Below are 21,372 nucleotides of genomic sequence, written 5' to 3'. Positions count from 1 at the left end.
CTACAACATGCCCTCGCCTTCATATAGCACTCTCGCAGAGCCCTCCTCTGCAGTGCTTTACAGGCCGTGCAAACCGGGATTGCTCACTCAGCGCTCACAGGCAGCGAGCGAGGCAGGCACCCTTTGCCAAGCAGACAACACCCACAGCCTTCTGTAGAGCAAAAATATTTAGTTTCCCCCCACATGGCAAATTATCAATAAAGCAGGCAGCTGCACAGGAATGTGGGCAAGACTGCAGACAAGAAAACCTCGGCTCGTTTGAAGAGTGCCTGGGGAACCGCGCCAGGTAGAGATGCCCAGAGGCTGAGGCTGCGTCTCGGGCAGGGGAGAGGCTGCCGGCCCTGACTCATCGGCACGGCTTCGTCAGGACCCAGGGCTTGGGGGGTTTGGGGAGATCTCCTGACCGAGTCCCAGCCCTGCATAACTTCAGAGGTACAATGAAATCACTGTCCCGGGTGCTATTGCCCACGCCTGTGATGTCACGGTCTGTTGCCACGGAAACGCTGGTGATGCTACAACGCAAGGCTCTGACCTCACCGGGGGAGGGAAAAGGGGTGGTTGGGTGAAGCAGCACGTGCTGCTCTCCGGAAGTAAACGGCTCTTCCATCAAAATTGGGAGAAATTGTGCTTTTTGCTTCAGCAGGAGGGGACTGGCTACCCCGCCTCCCGGCCAACTTGGCTAAGGCAGGCTGAGGTTTGGAATCCGCCTGAGGAAGGGACAGACCTGAGCCAACAGCCCAGCTTCCCCAGGCGAGCACCACGGGAGTTCGGTTTTGTAAACAATGTCAAGCTCCTGCCTTTGAGAGGGGCAGCAGGGGACAGGGACAGGTTGCTCCCTGGCAGCCCAGCTGCTTTCTCTCTGCATTTACAGAGACCAGCAGGAACATGGAACAGCCCGGGGCACGGGAATGTCTCCAGGCGGATGGCCCCAGCAATACCCATGCTTCTGCCTGGGCTGCCAACGTGAGCTTGGTTAGGGTGGCAGGAGCTGAGGACAGCAAACCTCACACTGCTGGCCCTCTGCCACACTGGAGATGGCAGGAGGCAGCCCTGCCACCCACCAGCTGGGCTCCCCAAGGAGGTGAGAGGCCATTGCACCCCCTCACAAGAGAATAATTATGTGACAGATCAGCCTAGCAAAGGTGTTTTTCAAGAACTGAAGCAGCTTTGAAACCTTTATGCAGATGCCCCAGAGGTACAGCTTTGCACCCAAGGCTGTGCCACCTTCAAGGGTTCATCTGTCCCTGCATATTGCATCCCAGAACACAGACTGAAATACTCCTGCAAAGAACTGTCCTTTCCACTGCTTTTCTGATGGACAGCTCGGCGAGCAGCTCAGCAGCTTCAGCACAGCTCCTCTGACACCCCTCTGCATGTGCAGTTACAGTGCTTCCCCACCTCCCTTCACTTGGGCATTTCCCAGCCTGAGGTTTCACTGCTGAATCATCCTCTGACTCAGTACCAAAAGATCCTTCTTGTTTGAAAGGGGGTTAAAAGAAAGCGAGCTTCACACCCAGACAACACTGGCACCTCCTCACATTCTCAGTCAGCTTTACTGCCGGCAAACAGCCTACTCCCCTGGGTCACCCAAGCCTCACGACTAGGGAAGTCCTACCTCCACCCCCCCCAGGACCCCACCCAAACTGCCTCCAAGCTGCCAGCTCTTACTCCCCCCTTTTTTCCATAGCCTTTACCCAGTTACTAGTTCACAAGACCATCTCTCCTCTTCCCACAACAGGGAATGGAAGCAGGGCTCTGCGTCCTACCGCATGGTAAACAAACAGCAAACCAGCTCCTATAGACAGACTCATGAAGCATTGCCTGCAGCGTGCAGGCAGCTCCACCAACCACCCTCCCCAGGGGGGTACCTTCAGGACTGCCCTTAGTGCTGATTAGCTAGAAGAGTTAAAACACAGGTGAAAAAGATCAAGGGATTTAAGTTTCAAGGCCTTAACCCTTGATTTGAAAAACTCCTTTTCACACACCTCTGAAAGGCAGAAAGGAAAACCCACACCGGGTCCTGCTGGGCTCCAGAGATTTCCCAAGCCGGACGGGACGCACACCAGCGTGTGCGCACATGGCTTTGCAAGGGCCCACCCTCTGCTGTTTTTTAAACAAGGCAGTAACACCAAAGCCATTCAGTCAGCCAAACGTGACCCTGCCAATTAGCATGAAATTAGGGAATAACAGATCACCCAAGCAACTGCATTCCATGATGGGTTTATACAAATCATCATCTAGGAAAAGCTAAAGATAGCTGTGTGCAGGGCAAGGGAGTCACGGGAGGGCAGGGGGAGAAGTTCGGTTTTGACCTCACGTCTGTTTGCTGCAGTGCAGCTCCTGGAATTTAAATGGAGTTCCTTATTTGCATAAGTAAGAGTCCAATTTTTTTTTAATTAATTTGCTTACTGTCATTTGAAGGGGCCAGCCCAGAGCTTTTTTGCATTTTTCAAAAGCCGAGTTGTCTGTTATTTGCACTAGCTGCTTGGAAACTCAAAGTGAAAGTTGGTTTCCTGAGTGAAATCTGGTATTCTCTGTTACATGTGCATATTTGTTTCTTTACTGCAGGGCTGCCGCTGAACACTGCCTCCTGTGTTACTGAGCCAGTCACCAGGACGGAGCTGCGAGCACTTTTTTTTTTCCTTTTAATAGCTTTGTATTGGGGAGAAAAAGAAGAAACGAGGCAAATTATACAGGGCTTGACACCTACAAGACATGGCAATGTCCCTGGGAGCCTGTCTACATACAAACAAGCATTCAGAGGAATATTAATATTTATAGATGGTCCCTGCTTCCCCTCTCTATATTATACATACATAGACCTTGTAGATTCATATCACCAGATGCAATGTAAGAGTCTGCTGAGCTACAGCAAAGGCTTGAGCCTACAAGAAAATACTCTTTCCCGTTTGCATTCTCACCTGCTGTCTTAGGGCAAGATTTTGTCTGGAAACTTGTTTAATTGTTTGGATTTTAAGTTCAAAACACACCTCAGAGGATCAGTTCTCAGAAGGGTTAACCTCAAATATTAAAAATTATGTGGCAGCTTTACCTATCAGTGGATCATCACACAGTGAACACAGAACAGAAACACATGAAGTGAGCTGCTGAAGCAGAGCACTTGTCTGGCTTTTCAGTATTTTGTCTCTCATAGAGGCCAACAGCAGGTATTATGGAATAATACACAATGCAGTTAGGAGAACTTACTCGTCTGGGACTCCTATTTGCAGGAGATAGTTCAAATGCTCGTTGACTTTCTGTCAATCTTTTCCACTGAGAAACAAGGATATTCAGCACCTTTCAAGTTTGAAATAAGCTAAAACTTAGGATACCACTAGCAATACCTCCACGTGTATCTCTCAAGGGAATGATTCTAACACATTTTTTTAAAAGGAGATAGAAAACATCTTCAATGCCCAAGTGAAATCACAATTTCAGCCTAACAGCACAGGATACCCGCTTTACCCAAACTTCCCAAAGCCTGTTCACCTGGGCACATCTCTGAGTTCAGTCTGCTGAAGGCAGATGTTTCTGGTTTGCAAATGCTGAGAAGAAGATAGCTAATTAAAGTCTGGCAAGTAAGGGTAAAAATAAAAGGCATATGGAAAATGGCACTTTGTACAACGCTCCTGCTTTTGGAAATGGCTGGCTTAGAGCGGAATATCTAATATTAATAATATTGACCATAGGATTTTTATTTACCCTTTTTTCCCCTGTTGCTTTTATAGCAGTCCATGTTCCTGTTGTCTCAGGCACACATAAGCACTACTGAATGCCAGCCGCTTTCAGTAAGAATATTTCTGGCATTTCCATGGCAACAAGTTGTGATATAGATCCTACTTTTAAAACACAAGCTTAGGTGGATACTGTCAAATCCCAACCTTTTAAAAAATTGTTTATCAGAAATAAGCTTTCATCCCAATCCATTCCTAGAGTCCCAAATTTACATCCCCCCCCCCCCAAAAAAAAAAAAATTAAAAATCACTTTTAGCATGTTTACAGAGATTTGTTATTATAGGACTTGTCGTGAGCGGTGGGTGGAGCAGGCCAGACTGAGGAAACCAGAGCCTCTTTCAAACGGGCTTTGAACATAGGAACCAGACTGAAGTGCTGGGATCCACAGACACTCCTATGGTTTTGGTTCCATTTTGAATCCTCCACTGAAAAGGACTTGTTTTCCCAACTGCAGTTCAGACGAGGCCAGAATCGCACATGAACAACGAGCATCATTTACCACCGGCATGTGGATAAAGCCCTTTCTCAAAATTTGAACATTTTCTGTTCTCGTGTAAACATGCTTTAATCTTTTGTACATTAAAGGTCACGGATGTATACTGGATTGCTTACAGACTCTAGCTGGTGCCTTTTCAAAGTGAGGGAGAATGTTCTCCAGATTACAATGCTAGTATATATGGTTGTGATTTTTTTTTATGCTAATGATTTCCATCTTTGGAACAAACAAAATTACTACTAATTATGGTTTCCAGTCATTCAAAATGTGGAGAAAGCAGGCTCAAGAAGGAAGTTACTTCTACTACAAGGATACACTGCTCTGCATTTATGTGGTCTGAAGATTAAACTTTCTACCCCCCACCTACGTACTATTATATTCTGTGGAACTTCCCACTCAAGGCTTCACAGCAGTACTCTCTACTATAAAGACGTGAAAAAAACCAGCATCTGAAGCTTTCACTGAGATTTAATGTATTTTCATTAAAATCACTGACTTCTCCCCATCGCGGATTTATTTTAGCATGGTTTGAACTACATTAAACCTTGAAAGAAAATTCAGCTTTGTACATTAGATGACATTAACCATCCTCACTCAGCTTTGATGCTGGTGCACATCTGTATATTTAAACAAGTATACAAAGAATAAAACTCAGTAGCAACTCTCCATTTTGCTAATGATACCACGATTCAGGCCTAATAGGTCTCCTCCTGCACTGTCCCCTAGGCACACATCTCTTTCTTCAAATGCCCTAGAGAAATGCCGCCTCTCAGCTGTGCAGAATCAAAATGAATGTATCTTGGAAACAATATCCCAGCAATTCTTTACTCTGGGTCCTATCTCTTTTGGCTTTGTCTGGTTTACACAAATCTGTATTTTATGGGATAGGAAGTATCGCTTTTTAGTATCATCAACAGATAGAGTTATCATTTAGAAAGTCAGGGAATACTTTGCACAGTGGTTTTAGTATCACAGACTTGCATAAACTCAGAAAAGTAGGAGAACAGTCTGCAAATCTTTCTTTTTTTTTTTAATTTTAACTTACGCTTCTGGTGTTTGGACCCAAACTGGAAACTAGATCTCCCCAGCTCCTTGCCATCCAAGCAGGATGGTCAGACTCATCGCAGGTAACTAACCCCTTGGGGCTCCTAGACCCAGCGCTCAAGCTGCCTTTTTGTTTCCAGAACACCCTCTACCATGATGATGATGGTCTCAAGGACACCAACCGAGCTGAGCTCTTCTGCTTCGTCTTTCACAGCTGTGCTCTGATACCCATGTACACAACTCTGTAAATAATAGGAAGGTCCCACGGCCGCTTTCAGATGCTCCATCACCAGATGGGGACCAAGCCACCTGCCGCCAGTGACGGTGACCGCTCGCAAGCACCTGCTGGCTAAAGCAGCACCGCAAAACCCGAAAAGCCCAGCCCTGAGCACAGCCCGTCAAGCAGCACACCGCTCGGCGTCCATCGCCACGCCGGTCCCGGGCACTCAGACCGGGGCACATGCCCGGCTGCGGACCCGGCGAGGGGCCCCGGCGTGGCTGGCCCGGCCCCGGGCAGGGCAGGGGCCCGGCAGCACACCGGGTCTCCACCGCCCTCCGAGGGGCTGCCGGAGGGCGCAGGGAGCGCCCGGCCCGGCCCCCCGGAGCCGCTCGGTCCGGCAGAGGCGGCTCCGCCGCCCCGTCGGGGCGCGGCGCCGGCTCCTCCTGCGGCGGCTCCTCACCAACCTTCAATCGGCTTCAGGTAGTCGTAGTCGAAGAGGATGGAGAAGTCAAACTCCTCCTGCGGGCTGCCCTCCCGGGCCGGGCCGGGGCCATGCCCGTGGCCCCCCTCCTGCGGGTCGGGCTCCGGAGCCTGGGCGGCGGCGCTCATGGCGGCCAGAGCCCGCCTGGCAGCGGCGGGGCGGGAGGGGAGGCTCGCCCGGAGCTGGCCGGCTGCCGAAAGGAGCCCGAAGTGCGATAGCCGCCGCGAAACCCGTCGGTATCCTTCCAAGTGCAAGTGGAGCGGAGTTGAGGGAAGGGAAAAAGGGGGGGAAAACAGGCAAAAAGATCTCCCGGCGGTCGCTGAGGCGGTCGCGGCTGCCCCCGACGGCGAGGGGTGCGGGCGGCGAGCCCCGGCGGCGGCACACGAGGGGGATTGGCGCGACAAGCGGTGGCAGCTTCCTGCTCCCGAGCAGCCACCTGCCGCCGGGGCCGCCCCCGGGGAGGAGGAGCCCGGCCCGGCCCGCACCGCACCGGTCCCGGCCCCGCGGCGAGGCCGCAGCCCCGGGAGAGAGGGGGGTCCCTCCGCGGGGGATGCTTGGAGGGGTCGTGGTGGGAGAGCGGAGGAGAGGGGCCTGGGGAGGAGGGGAAGTGGAACGGACAAGGGAGAAGCAGGGCTGCGAGGGAAGTAATGGCCTTGCACAGAGATGGGAGCCTCCAGAAACCCCGTTCAGCCCCCATTCGGTGAGCCGTCTCTGCCCTGTTACCCTAGGTTGAGCATGACTTGCTGTCTTGCACGCAGCCTCCTTCTCCCCAGCAGTCGGGTCCCTTTCTGTTGAGGTTTCCAGGGTCTCCAGCAGCTCCAGGCAGCCCAAGTGCTTGCCCTTGCCTTCTCCAGGCTTCATGTGTCCCACACCACGTGCTCCTGCCTCCCATCGCAGGCTGCTGCTAAAGCAGCAGCAGACAGGTTTCTGGGTTCGTCTCGTTCTGCAATCACAGGCCAACCTCTCTTAACTGGAGCACCTTTAGAAACATCAAGCCCATCATGCACAAGGCCTCTGTTCTCCTCCTGCCTTGCTCACAAACAGTGTTTCACAGAATGGGCTCTTGCTTCGTTCCCTGCTGACCACACTGCCGGTGCTGCCAGCTTCCCCAGGTACCCTTGGCCACCTTCGCCACATTGACTCTATTCATCAACATCTTCCCCAGGCCCTTCACAGGGTACTGATCACTGCCTCCCAACAGCCTTCTACCCCTCCGATGGCTGCTACAACCAGCAATGACTTCACTCGTGGGTAACTGGAGATCCTAAATTTGTGTGTTTAGAACATCTGTGGTCAGAAGACTCTGTTCCCTCGCTTACCTGTTTGTATGGTCCCCTTTATTAGTGTATGGATGGCTGTCACCGGGTCTGTGAGTTTGAAAAAAGCTCTTAGTCTGTAGACTGGGAAGGGAGGCAAAGGCAGAGGGACCAAGATCATTAAAAAAGTATTTTGGTGTTTACTTCAACTTGTTTTTATTTGCTAAGCCTGTTAGCACGACAGCATTAACTACATTACAAATCTGACCCTAAGTTACTTATCTAAGGTCACAGAAAGTCTGTTTCATAGCACACACGAACCAGAATCGCTATGTTTAGGCTTATACCCTGTCACCTTTATCATTAATGTGGCCAGCCAAGTAATGACAAATCACCTTCTCATCACACCCTTTTGCTCCATCCTTGCCAGTCCAGAGTGGGACAACTCAGACCTTTCCTGTGCTTTGAAATGAGTTTCTACATTGAGCTCCTGAAGAACCCCAGCAGCGAGCTGTGTACCGGCTGGTCACCCCGCAGCAGCTACTGGGAGGCGTTAGAGGCACCTATTGGTGAGCAGAAACACTGCACAGAGCTTTCGGGTGTGAAAGGGGAGTAAGGGGAACGGCAAAAACTGCTGTTGTGGCTGCATGAAGGCAGGAGGGGAACAATCAGACTGGAATTAGGCCTTTATGGCATTAATTTGTTACTGGAAAGTGCCAAGGGACAGGGAAACCAGAGCTGCAGAAAGGGCAGGTGATCCTGCAGGCGGGATGTGCAGGGATTTTTACTGAAGTATTTACAGAAGGAGATGGTTAGCTGGAAATACCGGGAACCCTACTGGTATATTCTCTCTATATATTTCCCACTGGAGTGAAATTTAAATGGAGAGGGAAAAGCCATTATTCCACACTCACAGCCACTAGATTAATGAGTGATTTCACTGCAGTCAATGCCATACTTTAACTCAGCAGAGACTAAAAGGACAATATTTTTTCTCATTAATGCATAATATACATAGTAACACAATAGCTTCCTTGGACTAAGCTATTTGAACTTTCTCCTGCACACGCTGCCAAAACAACCAGGAATAGCGCTTTGCTGGGTTTCCACATGGTCAGCACACAGCCCTGTGTGCATGTGCACACACGTGTGTAAGCAGCGTGGAAAGGTCATAGGCTGCGTCTGTCTCCTCTTGTGCAACACGATGCTGCTGCCTGACCCGATGTGGCTCCTTGCTCGGCGCAGGGACCGCTGAAGCCTATTTTGAAAAGGATCCAGTGCTCGCTCTGTGGTTGAGCTGGAGACCACAGTTAAAGTCTACCTCATCTGCTGCAGCGATTCTTAATACTACACGAGGCGCTCGCTCTCTATAGTTTCGTAGTGTCTGGTTCGGCCAGAGACAGGGCTCTGCTGCCGCTGGGCACAGACGGGGAAGCCAGAGCAGCCGGTGATTAGCGGTCTTGGCTACCGGCATTCAGAAATGAGGCCACCCCAGAAAGCTGCAGATGGGGTTGAGCTCTTACCCTCAGGAACGTGCATGGGGAACGGAGGCTGCCGGCCCTTGGGGAACATGTGCTGCTCTGTCTGAGGGCTTGATTCATTCCAAATTGTTTAAACATGAAGAAAACATATATTAAATTGGCCTATTTATATATCAGTTTTAAAATGATGCTTACGGTTTGCCGGAGCGCTAGCCTTTTATCATTGGCCCTTCTATTTAAAATTCATCTGAAAAACCAAATATACTTGCTGATCTTGGCTTAGCACTAAAGAGAGCTGTCATCCTTGCAGCTAACAACAACTGGAGCACAATTGGATAGCATCATTTGTATTAGCCACAAAAAGAAAAGACACGAACAATAACATTGGCCTTTTTAAGTAAGATATGGGTGATTGGCAGGAGAGCATGGGGAAACGACCCCAACTTCTGCTAAATCTTTATCCAATCCTTTATCGTTTATTTCCTAGCTCACCTGCAATCCATTAAGCATGTGAAGTTTCAAACTTATCCTCAGCTACTCCTAGAATTAGTAATACTCCACAAATGGAAAATGTACCTTTTGCTTTCTAAGATGACCATGTCATCCGAAATCGTTTCACCACTAATACACGTAATCATAAATTCTGACACTGGCAAGGAATTAGGGTGACAAGACAGCAATGAGAAAAGTGTTAGAGAAACGTAGGAATTAGCTCAGCTTATAGGATTCAACTCTTTTGCCCAGCGGACAGCTTGACAGATGTCAAGGAGCAATAGCCACCAGGCATACAATCGACTGGATTCCCCCTGGTCCCTTCTGCAGCTCACAGGGCACATAAGGACATTGGTCCCATATGACCGCTACGGCATAACGTATAGGAATAACAGTTTCCACAGGCTTTGAGTGCACAGAGGTGTGAGTTATAATGCTATACTCTGTGGGCTGTGTTTGGAACCTACCAGTGTGTTATTTCGAGCAGAAATGGTGCAAATCCACAAAATATAGATCTGGCCTAAATATTAGGGGCGCATGAAACCATTACTAGGTGCAAGCAGCTGCAGAATTCAGCTCAAGTGACAGCTGTAGTTTTTGGAGCCCTCCAAGGGCTGAGCGTAGTTTAGTTTAGACCCAAAACATGCTCTCGAGCCAACAAAGAGAATAAAACATTATACATTGTTTAAGTTTTAGCTGTTATAACTACGTAACTGACAAATACTTCCCACAGTCTGTCATTAATAATTAGCAATGAAGAAAAGGCAGGGAAACTACTAGACTTAAATAGACCATGGACTCTTCAGCTCAATACATACACTCAGAAAAAGCATCCAGCCACTCTAAATCAAAGGAAAAACCCAAACAACGTGACAAACACTTCCCAATGCTTGTTTTCCATTAGGGCTGGAGTGGAAGGCTGGAATACAGTGTCCAAAGACCAGAACTACTAGTTGGTTTCCCTAAATCTCAATCTTTTTCATATCAGAAACACTTCCTTTCTACAAGGATCCTCCATTTATTTCTCCTGTTACCACTATCGAAAGGCCAGCATGGCCACAAACCCCTGGCCGCTGGTCACAACTCCTCTTGGGCTCACAGCACCCACATTAGAGATCTGGGAGTCAGCATTAACTCCTGTTTTTTTTTCTGTAAAGCTGTTTTCATGAGCCAAAAAGGTGTTTCAAGAACTTAAGCAAAGTCTGTCCTTGGCAGCGTTAACAAAAATTGCAGCCACGTATACTTGCAGCAGGCTCTACACAGAGCAGAACTGGAAATATATTGTGCTGCCATTTCAGGGAACTGGAGAATGGAAGGAGTCCTTTTCCACATAGTTGGATCAGTGCTTGCCTTTGGCAGGGTTTTGCTTTAATAAACTTTAAAAGTATGTGAATACTGGACTACCTAGGTACTAGGGGACAAGGAATCCAAAAACAAAGCTAAGGAAGAGTAGTTTCTAGTGTAATATAAATTATGATTTAAAATGTACTTAACATATTTTTTGGTATTTAAATTTACTGCAGATCTAATTCATCATTTACTATTTTCAGTTTCTACTTATACCATCCCATTGTATTCCCTGTACAAATAACTTCACTAATGCAAGTGATCAGATGATGCTTCGAGCTGAAAAAAGTTTTAGACGATCTTCTCAGAAATACGGTGACTGTGCTAATTATTATGTGGCCCACATTACATGATTTACACTGGATCTGTAATACTGTAACACCCTCATATTAAACTTTTTAAAAGAAAAAGAAGTAGAGAAAAGTGGGTTAAAAATGCTGCACACCTATTTAGCAGCTAAAACCCAAAGAAAATACGAGTCAATGCTGTCTTAAAAATCTAAGTGTTCTAATGGTGTATGTGGCAGGCATTAGAAATTTAACAGGCAACTAAAACTTGCACATGGACTTAATCCAAGCTCTTTAAAATGAGCTCAGACTGTGAGTGACTAGTTGCTTGGTCTGGAGTGTGGGGAGTGCTATTAGAGAGAAAAAAGAGAGAGAGAGAGCGAGGGGGGAGAAATATTCTGGTACTTCCTTTGAGAGACACACATGCACGCACGCTACTATTCAATTTTGGGGTCAGGTTGAGTCAGAGATATTACCCCCCAATTTTAGGCTTAAAGTGGTTTGGCAAGAAAAGACAATGGAAAAATTGCTCATATCTCCATGTTCCCATTAAGTTCTGAAGTCTGCTGTGCAAACCAAAGGAATGCACATATCATAGTTTAAAAAAATATATTAAGCCAGTAGTGGAAAAGAAGTTCTAGGATATTATTATCCTTGGCTATTTTCAAAAAATGAATGATGAAACATTTCAGTTAGAATATCTATTGGAATGTTATAAAAAAGTGCTCCAATTATGTCAGTGTCCCATCTGTGAATGTGATTCCTGCCCTGTACAAAAGACTCTGAAATCATTTGCTGACTGTTAGCTGGTGTAACTGTGTGCGGCAGGGCAGGCTTACAGATAGAAAGGGGCTACCTCGAGTGACGGAGCATTAACAGATGTGGGACAACAAAATGACACAGGGACTCATGGTCATCCGATGAAAATCTCTGCCGTGGCTAGTGTCTTGCTGACACCTGCAGAAGCACAGCTCAGGGAGCAAAGCTACTGAAGCATCTTTTTGCTAGCAGGGCGTTAGGCTATGCAAAGTCTTCATTCCCCATTCTGAGCCTGCTCTAATCATAAAAGGGGGCTAGGGCCTAAAATTATTAACACATCATCGTTTACACACCCTACATTAATGAGACTCTTGCACTTTGTTGTGGGTGCAGAAATCCTCCCAAAGCCAGAGACTGATCCCAAAAGTGCCATGTGCTATTAACCCCTAGCAGTTCCGTGCAGCTCTTTCTTTGTGGAAGGGTTGGGAGCAGACTTGTGACACGAAGGCGAGTCGGTGCCAGGGTCTGCACCCATCGTCCCTATGCCACTGGCAGGAGCAAGCATTTTGCATAAGGGAAAAATACATGCCGGGGCCCAGGAGCATATTATTTCTGGAGCATCTCGTGCAACTGACTGCACTGCTCATCTGGCTACTGTGGTCTCAAATACTTGATCTGGGAAAAAAAAATCACTGCCTTTCATTTTGGTCTGTGACTGCAGGGCTCTCTCTGGGGAACATCTACTCTGGGGAAAGCAGGGCTGCATAGCAATGGAAGTAGTTGTAGCTGCCGTTGGAGTGCTGCCTTGTGCTTTGATCCACTGGTATCCTATAGCAGGTGAGAGCGGGACCTTGCCAGCACTGAGAAGAACAAGAAGTCTCCTATCTTTCCCTTTCCTGCTCTCTCTGCAGCAAAATAACTTCTCCGGGGTGTTGTGAGAGTGACTAAGAGCAGCTGAAGCACGCAGGAGAGAGGGAGTTTTGTCTGGAGAAAGCCGAGGATACACGAGGCAGGGCAATGGCCTGATCCTAAGGCGGTATAAAGCCACTCTGAGTCTTCCCATTGGCTTGGCCGAGAATTGGAGCTCTCGGACGATCCCCTTTGGGTGTACGTGTTAACGAGTGTGTTTTGGCAGGTGCCTGGGGAGCTTGCTACGGCAGGAGAAAACAAATAGCCGCTACTAAGGGCCCTTCAAACGAAACCCTGCGATACCCGCCTCACGCCCCCCCACAGCCCGCATACCCCCTCCGCCGGCCCCGGGAGCGCCCGGGGCGGCTCTGAGTCAGCGGCCGAGCGGCGGTGCCAGCGCTGGCGGCGGGGCGGGGAGCGCGGCGGGCCGGCTCGGCGGCTGCTCGGCCGGAGGGCGGGGGGAGTCTAAAATGGAGCGAGTCGATGGAAAAGCGCTTCCCTTCTCCACCTCCTGCCCCCTCTCCACGCTGCTCCCCGGACCGGTAGCCCTGTAAAAATTGCAACTCACCTGCGCTTCCCGCCCGGCCCGCGGGGTGCAGCGCCGAGCTCCCCTGGGGAGCGGGCAGGCCGCCCGGGCGGGGGGCTGCAGGGCCCGGCGGGAGCAGCCGGGCTCGCCGGTCCACGGGTGCTTTACAAGAGCCGGGCTGCGGGCGGCGAGGGGTTTCCTCGCGCGGAGCATCCTCCGCCTGGATCCGCCGCTGGTGGCCACGCCGACCCCGAGAGCCCCAGGCACGGCTGTGCCCGGAGCCCCCCTCCCTGTCCGCTAACATCGCTCGGAGGGATGCCCCTTCCCCCGGCCCCGTGCCAGCATTGCACAGCCGCTGCCGTGCCTGCAGCCCCCTCCGCGTCCCCACGCAGGGCCGCTCCCGGCGCCGCGCCCTCCCCCGGGGCCCACAGCCTCGCTCGCCACCGCGGGGGGAGAACGGAGGATGCCGCGGCCCCTCTTAGACGGCTGCCCCCCGCCTCGGTGGGGCCGGGGCGGTAGCGGGGAGATCTCCGCTGCGGAGGGGGGTGACAGTTCGGGCCGGAGCGGACCCTCGGGCGGGCGGGCGGCGCGGAGCGGAGCGGCCGCGCAGGGGGCGCGTACTGAGCGCTGACAGCGGGGCAGACTCCTCCTCTCGCCGCGCTTAACTCTTGCCTCCACCGGCACCGGGACACGGCGGCGCCGGGAGGGGAGCCCCCCCGGCAGGGCTCGCCCCGCCCGCACGCCCCGCGGGGGCGCCGACCCCGACGGGAGCCGCGGGCATTCCCGAGGGCAGCGCGGCCGCGGAGCCGCCGGCCCCAGCCCAGCGCTGCCGCAGGCTGCGCCGGGCCCGGGGAAGCCGCCTGCGACGCCCTGAGCCCCCGACCTGGGCAGGCGGCGGAAGGGTTAAGCGGCCGGGAGGTTAGCCGGAGAGAGAGACTCCTGGGGTGATGGCTTGGAAGAGGAGAGTCCCTCTGGCTGAAGTTTAAAGGAGGTTTCTCCAGACAGATTTGTACCGCCATCGCGGAGCGCTTCAAACCAAACCTAAAGCCAGTCCAGCCCCTTCCCCGAGGGACCATCTCGCCATGAAACCCTTCCTGCCTACCCAGCCGAGCTGCCTGCGAGCGAGCTAAAACCGGCAGGATAAACCACCTGGCCCGAGGAGTGACCTACAGAGACCCCCGGGTAAGGAAAACGCACAGGGGGGCACGCACACAGCACACAGACACACAGCGCAGGAGTAAGACCCTACCTTGATCCATAGACCTCATGATGTGGTGGTAATGTACCAGCCTGCAGGCAGTTTCTCTCTGCATCAGGAATTTAAAAAAAAAAAAATAAAAAAAATAAAAAAAAAACAAACAGCGGAAAAAAGAGGAAAAAAAAAAAGAAGAAAAAAATCTTCTTTAAACCATGTTCAACCAGTGCCGCCTGGACAGAGGGAACCCCTCTTGCTCGCCTCCTCACTTAAGTGTTTGGAGGTGCAAAGAGGGATCCGAACTGGGCTGAGCTTGTTCCTGAAGTGAAGTCAGTTCTCTGCTCTGAGATGAGGGTTACTAGAGAGGGAAAGGCCACTTCCTTCCCTGCTCCGAGTGTTTATAGTCTTTGAATGCTGTAAAATAACGGGATTCCCTCACTGTTTCCTCCTGTTTATCCCAGTGCCATGGAAACCCCTGGATCGCCTCCATCTCCCAAACTGAGGGCTTTCCTGCAAACTTCACACTCAGGAATCCATGACGTCTCCCAGCTCCGGGCCAAGGCAGCTCTGCGGCTTTCTCAGTCTGCAGCACAAGCACTTAATTGTTGAGCAGAAAGTTAGAGAGCGAGAAAGAAAGAAATATGGATGATGTTAAAAATCCCAGTGTGTGCTTTTTAAACAAAACTTGCAGGAACTGCAAAGCCTTTCAAAGCAACGGGGCTTCTGTGCAGAAGTTTTCCTTCTTCCCAGCAGAGACAAGCTCCGACTGCTGCTGCTTTTACCTTTGAATAAATCATTCAGAAAACCGAAGTCCCCAGCTTATATTTATGTCTTTTAAATTCGCCAGCACCCTATTAATACCCATCTTGTTACTGGCACAGGTTTTGGCTTCTAATTACCACTGGCTCAATTCTTCATACAGAAGACGAAAAGAAAAAAAAAAAATCGGTTAATTTGTTTAGTGGCATTTCACAGACCTCTCTCTGTTTCTATTTTTAGATCCATTTAGAAGACAGGAGCAACCCCATGGATTTCCACTGATACACGTGGAGCTTAGCAAGAATGAAATAGCCAAGGAAGCCTCCGAAACCAAGACAACCCGTGTGTGTTTACACGTACTATGTATAAACAGGAAAATAAAGCAAAAGAAAACAGGAAAATAAAGTCAAAGATGTCATGAACCGCGTGCTGTCTCGCAACGTATAGTTTTCACTAGTGTGTTAACGAGCATCTGCCTCTTGATGCTGTGCTGGGCTCAGGACCTCCGTGCAACCGCACTTACGTATATTTTTTCCAGAAGAGGTCGAGAGTCCCCACACATAAAATGCTTCTTCGGGGACCGTGACAGCCCTGCAGTCCCTCGGCCGTTGTACGTAACCCCACCAAACATCGCAGCGTAGGTTTGGAGCCGGGGTGGCTGCCGGGGTCAGCTGGAGCCCTGGGCAGCAGCGGGGAGTGAGTCACTGCGGAGGGACTTGGCCCGGAGCTGCGCGGAGGGCTGGCTGGCACCCGCACGACGTTTCCATTTTTCACTCTCTGAGTCCCAAAATCGACTCGAAGGAGGTATCACAATCAAACTTTCTGCTTCTCGAGTTTGTTGTCCTGCAGGCTAGCAACTGCAGGCAGGCCAGGGAAACTCAGCGCACCTCACTTTCCTAGCCTTTGTCATTTTTGGACGTGCCGAGGCGGAAATACCTTCCCCGGCTCCGCGGGCCCGTTATGCAACCGGCTTCCACCGACCCCCGGCGTGCGGGGCAGCCCCGTCCCGGTAACCCCGCGCCCCTCGGCTGCGCACCAGCCTCCCCCGGAGCCCCCGCCCGGCGGAGGCCGCGGTGAGTACCCCCCTCACACCCCCCGCCGGCTTTTAGGGAAGCCTTTTTCGCCTCGTCCCCGCGGAGGCTGAGCACCGTGACCCCTTTGCTCTCCCAGCAGCAGTGCCGTTTGCAAGCATCGCCCTTCGGCCGCTCTCCCGCAGAGATTTTCCCGCCCGAGCCCCAGGCGCGCACGGCAGCGGGCTGGCAGAGAAGCACCGAAAAGCTGCGCCTGATGCTCAGACTCGACCTGGATGCTTTGCCCTTTAACAGCCCCCTCGACGGGCCACTTTGAAGCCACGATGCTCACGAGCGAGATCCTGCAAAAACCCCGGCGCTGCTCCGGCAGCGTCCCCGGAGCGGCGGCTGCGAGCGGAGCCCCGGCCCCACGCGGGACGGAGCCCGCCCCGCGGCGCCCAGCAGCCCCGGCCCTCTTGCAGGGGGGTCACGCCTGAGCTAACTGGCGTGTTTGATTGGACCCACGACTCGCATCAGGTGAAGTAAAGTCGGAACCACCCGATCTCTATTTCCAAACGTTAAGGGGAAGCGGAGGTTGCTGCTTTGCTTGTGAGAGCAAAGCAATTGCTAATTGATTATTATTATTCCACCCCCACCGCCCCAACTCCTCACTGTGGCCCTAACCGGTCACCCCAGCATCACTCGTTATAATTGTACTGGGAAATGCAGAGAAGAGGGACTGGGGAAGGGGCTTTAGACGAGGGGGAGCGCTGAGGCAGAGCTGGCAAGGGGCGAGCTGGTGGGGGGCTGAGGGCGAGCAGAGGGAGCAGCTGGGTGCAGGGGACACACACACACACAACCTGGGGGGGCCGAGGGCACCGGGCCCTGCCCAAGGGTATCCCAGAGCGAGCGGAGAATGGGCGACCCCGACGGAAAGCTTCGCCTCCTCCCACGCTGAGCTATAATCGGGGGAGCAGTCACAGCTCAGCGGTTATGGCACACAGGTTGGCTTCCCTAGTCTGGACCGTTTAAAAATACAATGTCTTTCTTTTAATAGCTCAGTTTGATCGGCTCCCGCTAGTTCACATGACAGGGTTTTCCTAAAATATCTTCTTCCACCAAGTTTTTTCCAGCTTAAAAATGCTGAATCCTGCTACCCAAATTAAACTCAGTGCAAAGCGAAAAAAAAAAAAAAAAAAAGGAAGAAAGAAAGAAGTGAAAGAGGGCTGGCGGCTGCCTCCGGACTGCTAGCATTCCCCAAACCGGCATATGACACAACTGTAAGATTTCCAAGGCTTTTGGAGAGTTCAGCGAGAGAATCGTGTCCTCCACTGGCTGCAGCTTCCCCGCTGAGTTAAACTTTCCTGACGGAACCTTTCTCCATCTGGCTCCGGCTCCCAGCGCGTTGTGAGCGGCCGCGGAGGAGAAGGGGGATGTAGTTCAAGTCTTATATAACTGTGCAAGCTGGATGCGGGGGCAGAGACTTTCCCTAGAAACGAGAGATTTTTTTATATATATATAGAGTTATTTTTAGCTTCCTTTTTCAAAGGAAGGCCAAATACCTCCGACTTTCCTTTGCTTTCTTATTTTGGTATCACTAAGGGATTTTATTTTTGGAGGTAAGGAGCTATTAATAGCTAATGTTTTTAGCTATTTATTCCCTCTTTAGGAGAATACTTCCTCTTCCTTTCAGGGGCACATTTCTGGACTGCATCCCTAACCCCCAACAGCAGACCCACCTCCCCACCGTGCCCATGGCACCCTTTGGGATTTGCCAAGAGGACGCCCGGCTTTTGGGGACAGGGGAGGGGGTGCATCTCCTGGCCCGGGCCCCAGCCCGCTCCCTGGCTCAGGGGGTAGGTTTGGAAACCGACGCCGTCCCGGTGAGCGGCGCAGCCCGTCCTCAGCGCCGGGCTCCCAGCCGAGGAGGCCGAGCGAGGAGCTCCCTGCCCGGGAGAGGAGAGCTACGGGGCGGCTGGGGAGAGCGGGGCCGCCGGGGAGAGCCGGCAGCCGGCCCGGGGGGCGCCGGGGAGTCGGGTCCCGGGGGGATCCCCGGCTTCCCCCGGCAGCCGCCCGCAGCATCGCCCCGCCACCGGGCAGGGCCGCTGCACCTCCCGCTGGAGAACGAGCGCTCCCCGGCCGGCTCCGCGCTGTTAACTGGCAATAAAAACGAAATAGTTCGTTGTTGTTTTAAAAATTTCTCGTGCTGTCCAGGAGATAAGACATCAAGGCTTCCTGAGGATGTGCTCTCAGGCCATTGGGGCAGCTGCCCGGGGTTTATCATCATAGACTTCATGGAGACATCTCTGTTTTCCACTTGCAAAAGGTATTTCAGGCTCACAACAACAATAAGTATTTTTGACAAAAGCTCCTCACCCTTCCAAGGTAAATACTGTTCTCCCCGAACCTGCCATCACGTACAATGCACTCCCCGGCGCAACCTCGACATGTTTAAGACGTTAAGCAGAGCCGTGCCTAAGCACCAGATTTACACACTCCGGCTGCGTGCACCTAAGCGGGACTCCCGAGCAGAGCCCAGCAAGGACCAACCAGTTCAACATCTGCACCTCGGCCTGCTTAAGTAACGCAAACTGGCACCTCCCTCCCTTTTCATAACAGCCCGAGAGCACCGTGACTACCCGTTACCAACTCAAGCTTATTTCTGACAATGCACTTGTCTAAATAACATGTTCGCTCACTTAATTAAGTTACAAACGAAGTGTCTGATCTTGTAATGAGCTCCACGTGGCCCGGGGTATCCATCCACACACGGCTCTCCGAGATTGGAACTCGAACTGCTTGAATTTTTCCCATCAAAACATTTTTTCCAAATGAGAAATAGCTTTTCAGCTAAAATGAAAATTGGTTGAAATCTTCTGTTTTTTTAAATAAACTGAAAGGCTATTTTTTGAGTTAAAGTAGTTTTGTTGGGGTTCGTTGTTGTTGGTTTTTTTTTTCCTTTTCCCCTAAGAACTGGCTTTTAGTAAACGGATTCTGTTTGTGAACATTAAAAATCGTTTTTATAAGTGAAGAGTGATTTTTTTTGTTTGTTTTACTTTTTCCTCAACAAAGGCAAACTCAGGGAACAAAACCACAAATAAAGAAAGATACTGAAGAAAGTGTAGAGAACATTCTTTCTCTTCCCCCTCCCCTCGAAAATTTCCTGTAAAGGAAAAAATAAATGTCTTTCAACTCACTCACAGAACAATAGGGCCCCACTCTCGCTGTCTTCAGTCAGGCAGCTCTTGAATTAGTGTCCTCTTATGGGACCAGGAGGATGTAATTAATTCAGCTGGCCTGATACAATACCATCCCAGGCTGCAATTTCCCGTTTTACCTATCACCGTGTCTGTCTCCTGGAGATGTGCGGGACTGCAGACAGACAGCGCAGCACATTTGCAAAGCAGCCGCACAAGTTCATAACCACTCGTGCACGGAAACGTCCGACACCCTCATGTCAGGTTACATGTGAAAGAATTACCAGATCTGCAACTGCAGCTGTAGGAAAACCTATTCTGAGCCTCAGCATCCTGAAAAACCCGACCTGTTGTTTGGGGTTGGTGGTTTTTTTTCTTTCCCTCCAGGGAAAAGCCCCACGGCTCAGCCTGGGGGCGGCTCCCCGGGACCTGCCCGGCCCCGCCGCATCCTCCGGCCCCGCCGGCATCCCGAAACATCCCAGCGCCCCACCGCAACTCCCGCCTCGTCCCCGGGACCGAAGTCACCGCTCAGATCTACCCCGGCCCCTTCAATTTGCCCAGAGTCCGCACCGACGCTCGGGGAGGGAGTTGTAGAGGCGCGGAAATTCACTTGCGAGAGAGGGAGAAAAGGAGGCAGGGCCGGCCCTCGGGTGCGACGGGAGGCAGCGGTCGCCCCTGGGAGGGAGGCTTTCTTCACGCCCGGGCGGAAGGCAAACCCGATCGTTCAGCTGAAAATCCGAGGGTTTACTATATCCCCCCGTACCGGTGCGGGGAACGAGGCGGCTGAGGCACCGCTCTGCCCCCCCCCCCCCCCCGCGGGAGCGCAGGGCCGCGCAGCGGCGGGAGGAGCCGCGGCGGGGAGGGTCTGCTCCCGGCGGGATGCGGGGGGGCGGCCGGGAGCAGCAAGGGACAGGGAAGGTGCAGGTGGATCGCGACCTTTGCGAGCAGGATTCAGGCGTGACAGCTCGGAAAGAAAAGCAACGCGCTGCTGCACCGGATTGCAAATGGCGCTAGGTCTACTCCAAAACTGAAATTCGCTCAGTGCACCCCAATTTAGAAAACTTGCGCAAAGAGGGATGTTTATATGCCATGATCTGCGCTTTTACCCAGACATCAAACATTGTTTTCAGGGGACACTTAAGCCCTCCAGATTGGCACTGCCTTACAAACTACCACCAATGACTAGGTTAGCAGCTCTGAGGCTTTTCGCAGACGAGCGTGTAGGATAAAATTGAACGATAACCTTTTCTTAAAAGCAAGACTAATTAAACAAGTAAGAACTCTGGATGAGGCTATAAAGACATTAGTTTCTTGCCAGAGATATTTTCTCGTTAAGATTATAAAACCATAGGGGGGTTTTTTGTTTTGTTTTCCAAGATTTTAAGCTAAGTTTCAGAAAAAAAGAAGAGAGCACCAAACAGAGCAATTACTTGCCCGAGTAATTATGAAGAACATTAGTCACACTTGGGAGCTGGAGAGGTGCTTCTCCATGTGGGCAAGGCAAGTGAACAACATGTTATCATTTACCTGTTTCTTGTAGAGCTTAGGTGACTGTAACTGCAGTCACCAGGCCACGCTTTGGGAAGAGATCTCCAACAAACAGCCATGCATGAGAAATGCCAATTGTTTAACTTCTTAGCCCTGGATTTTTAGCCCCATCAAAAGTTGCTACGTGGGAAATCCCTGTTATTGGTCATGCCAGGAATAGAACTGGCTTGTGAACCTCCTTCCCTTTGCATAGCACAGAAAAAAAGGAAGGGGAAGAAACTACATGTGCTGGCTAACACCAGGCACTGTGGATTCCCAGGTGCCTGCCGGCTCAGCCTACAGCAGCCCTTGAGCTGCTCCGTCCAGTGCCCTGCCTGGGGCAGATGAACACTGGGGATCCTTTCCTGCCCGCTCTGTACAGTGGAGCTGGATACCACAGAGATCCTGTCCCCTAAATTATAGTCGTTACAACAGTACAAGGAAATAGCTGGTCACTTTCGCACATTGTTCCCAGCTCACAGAAGAGTTTGTGGAATGAGAACGGCATCATTAATTAATTGTTACTCCCAGCTATTCAACTCACCTTCCCCTTCCAAGGCGTCACTGTAAAGAACCAAGGTAGGAATTTGAAGAGATCCTTCTGATTGCAGGTTATTATGAGCGTTTTTCCCCAGCTGTTCCTTTCAGGGG

The 21,372-nt window shown here is 51.3% G+C and overlaps 1 protein-coding gene and 1 long non-coding RNA gene across 4 annotated transcripts in view; one reads left to right on the top strand and one right to left on the bottom strand.

Annotated features, from left to right (window-relative positions):
• The window catches only part of NFATC2 (nuclear factor of activated T cells 2), a 97,563-nt gene extending 83,214 nt beyond the window's left edge, over nucleotides 1-14,349 (bottom strand). For 2 of the 3 annotated variants that reach the window (XM_076352164.1, XM_076352165.1), the window contains exon 1: nucleotides 5,960-6,104. In XM_076352164.1, the coding sequence (XP_076208279.1) occupies nucleotides 5,960-6,104 (145 nt within the window). Of the gene's footprint in view, nucleotides 1-5,959; nucleotides 6,105-14,282 lie in introns of those variants that run through there. The other variant, XM_076352166.1, reaches the window with a different exon arrangement.
• On the top strand, nucleotides 13,880-15,409 carry LOC143167102 (uncharacterized). Its single transcript, XR_012996496.1, has 2 exons — nucleotides 13,880-14,215; nucleotides 15,228-15,409. It is a non-coding gene; the product is annotated as an uncharacterized LOC143167102 (long non-coding RNA).
• Nucleotides 15,410-21,372: the final 5,963 nt, after the last annotated feature.

The sequence above is a fragment of the Aptenodytes patagonicus genome, chromosome 14, assembly GCF_965638725.1.
Source record: "Aptenodytes patagonicus chromosome 14, bAptPat1.pri.cur, whole genome shotgun sequence".
In the NCBI taxonomy this organism is placed as follows: Eukaryota; Metazoa; Chordata; class Aves; order Sphenisciformes; family Spheniscidae; genus Aptenodytes; species Aptenodytes patagonicus.
Note: the sequence above shows the minus strand (reverse complement) of the source record. Positions and strands in the feature narration are given on the sequence as shown.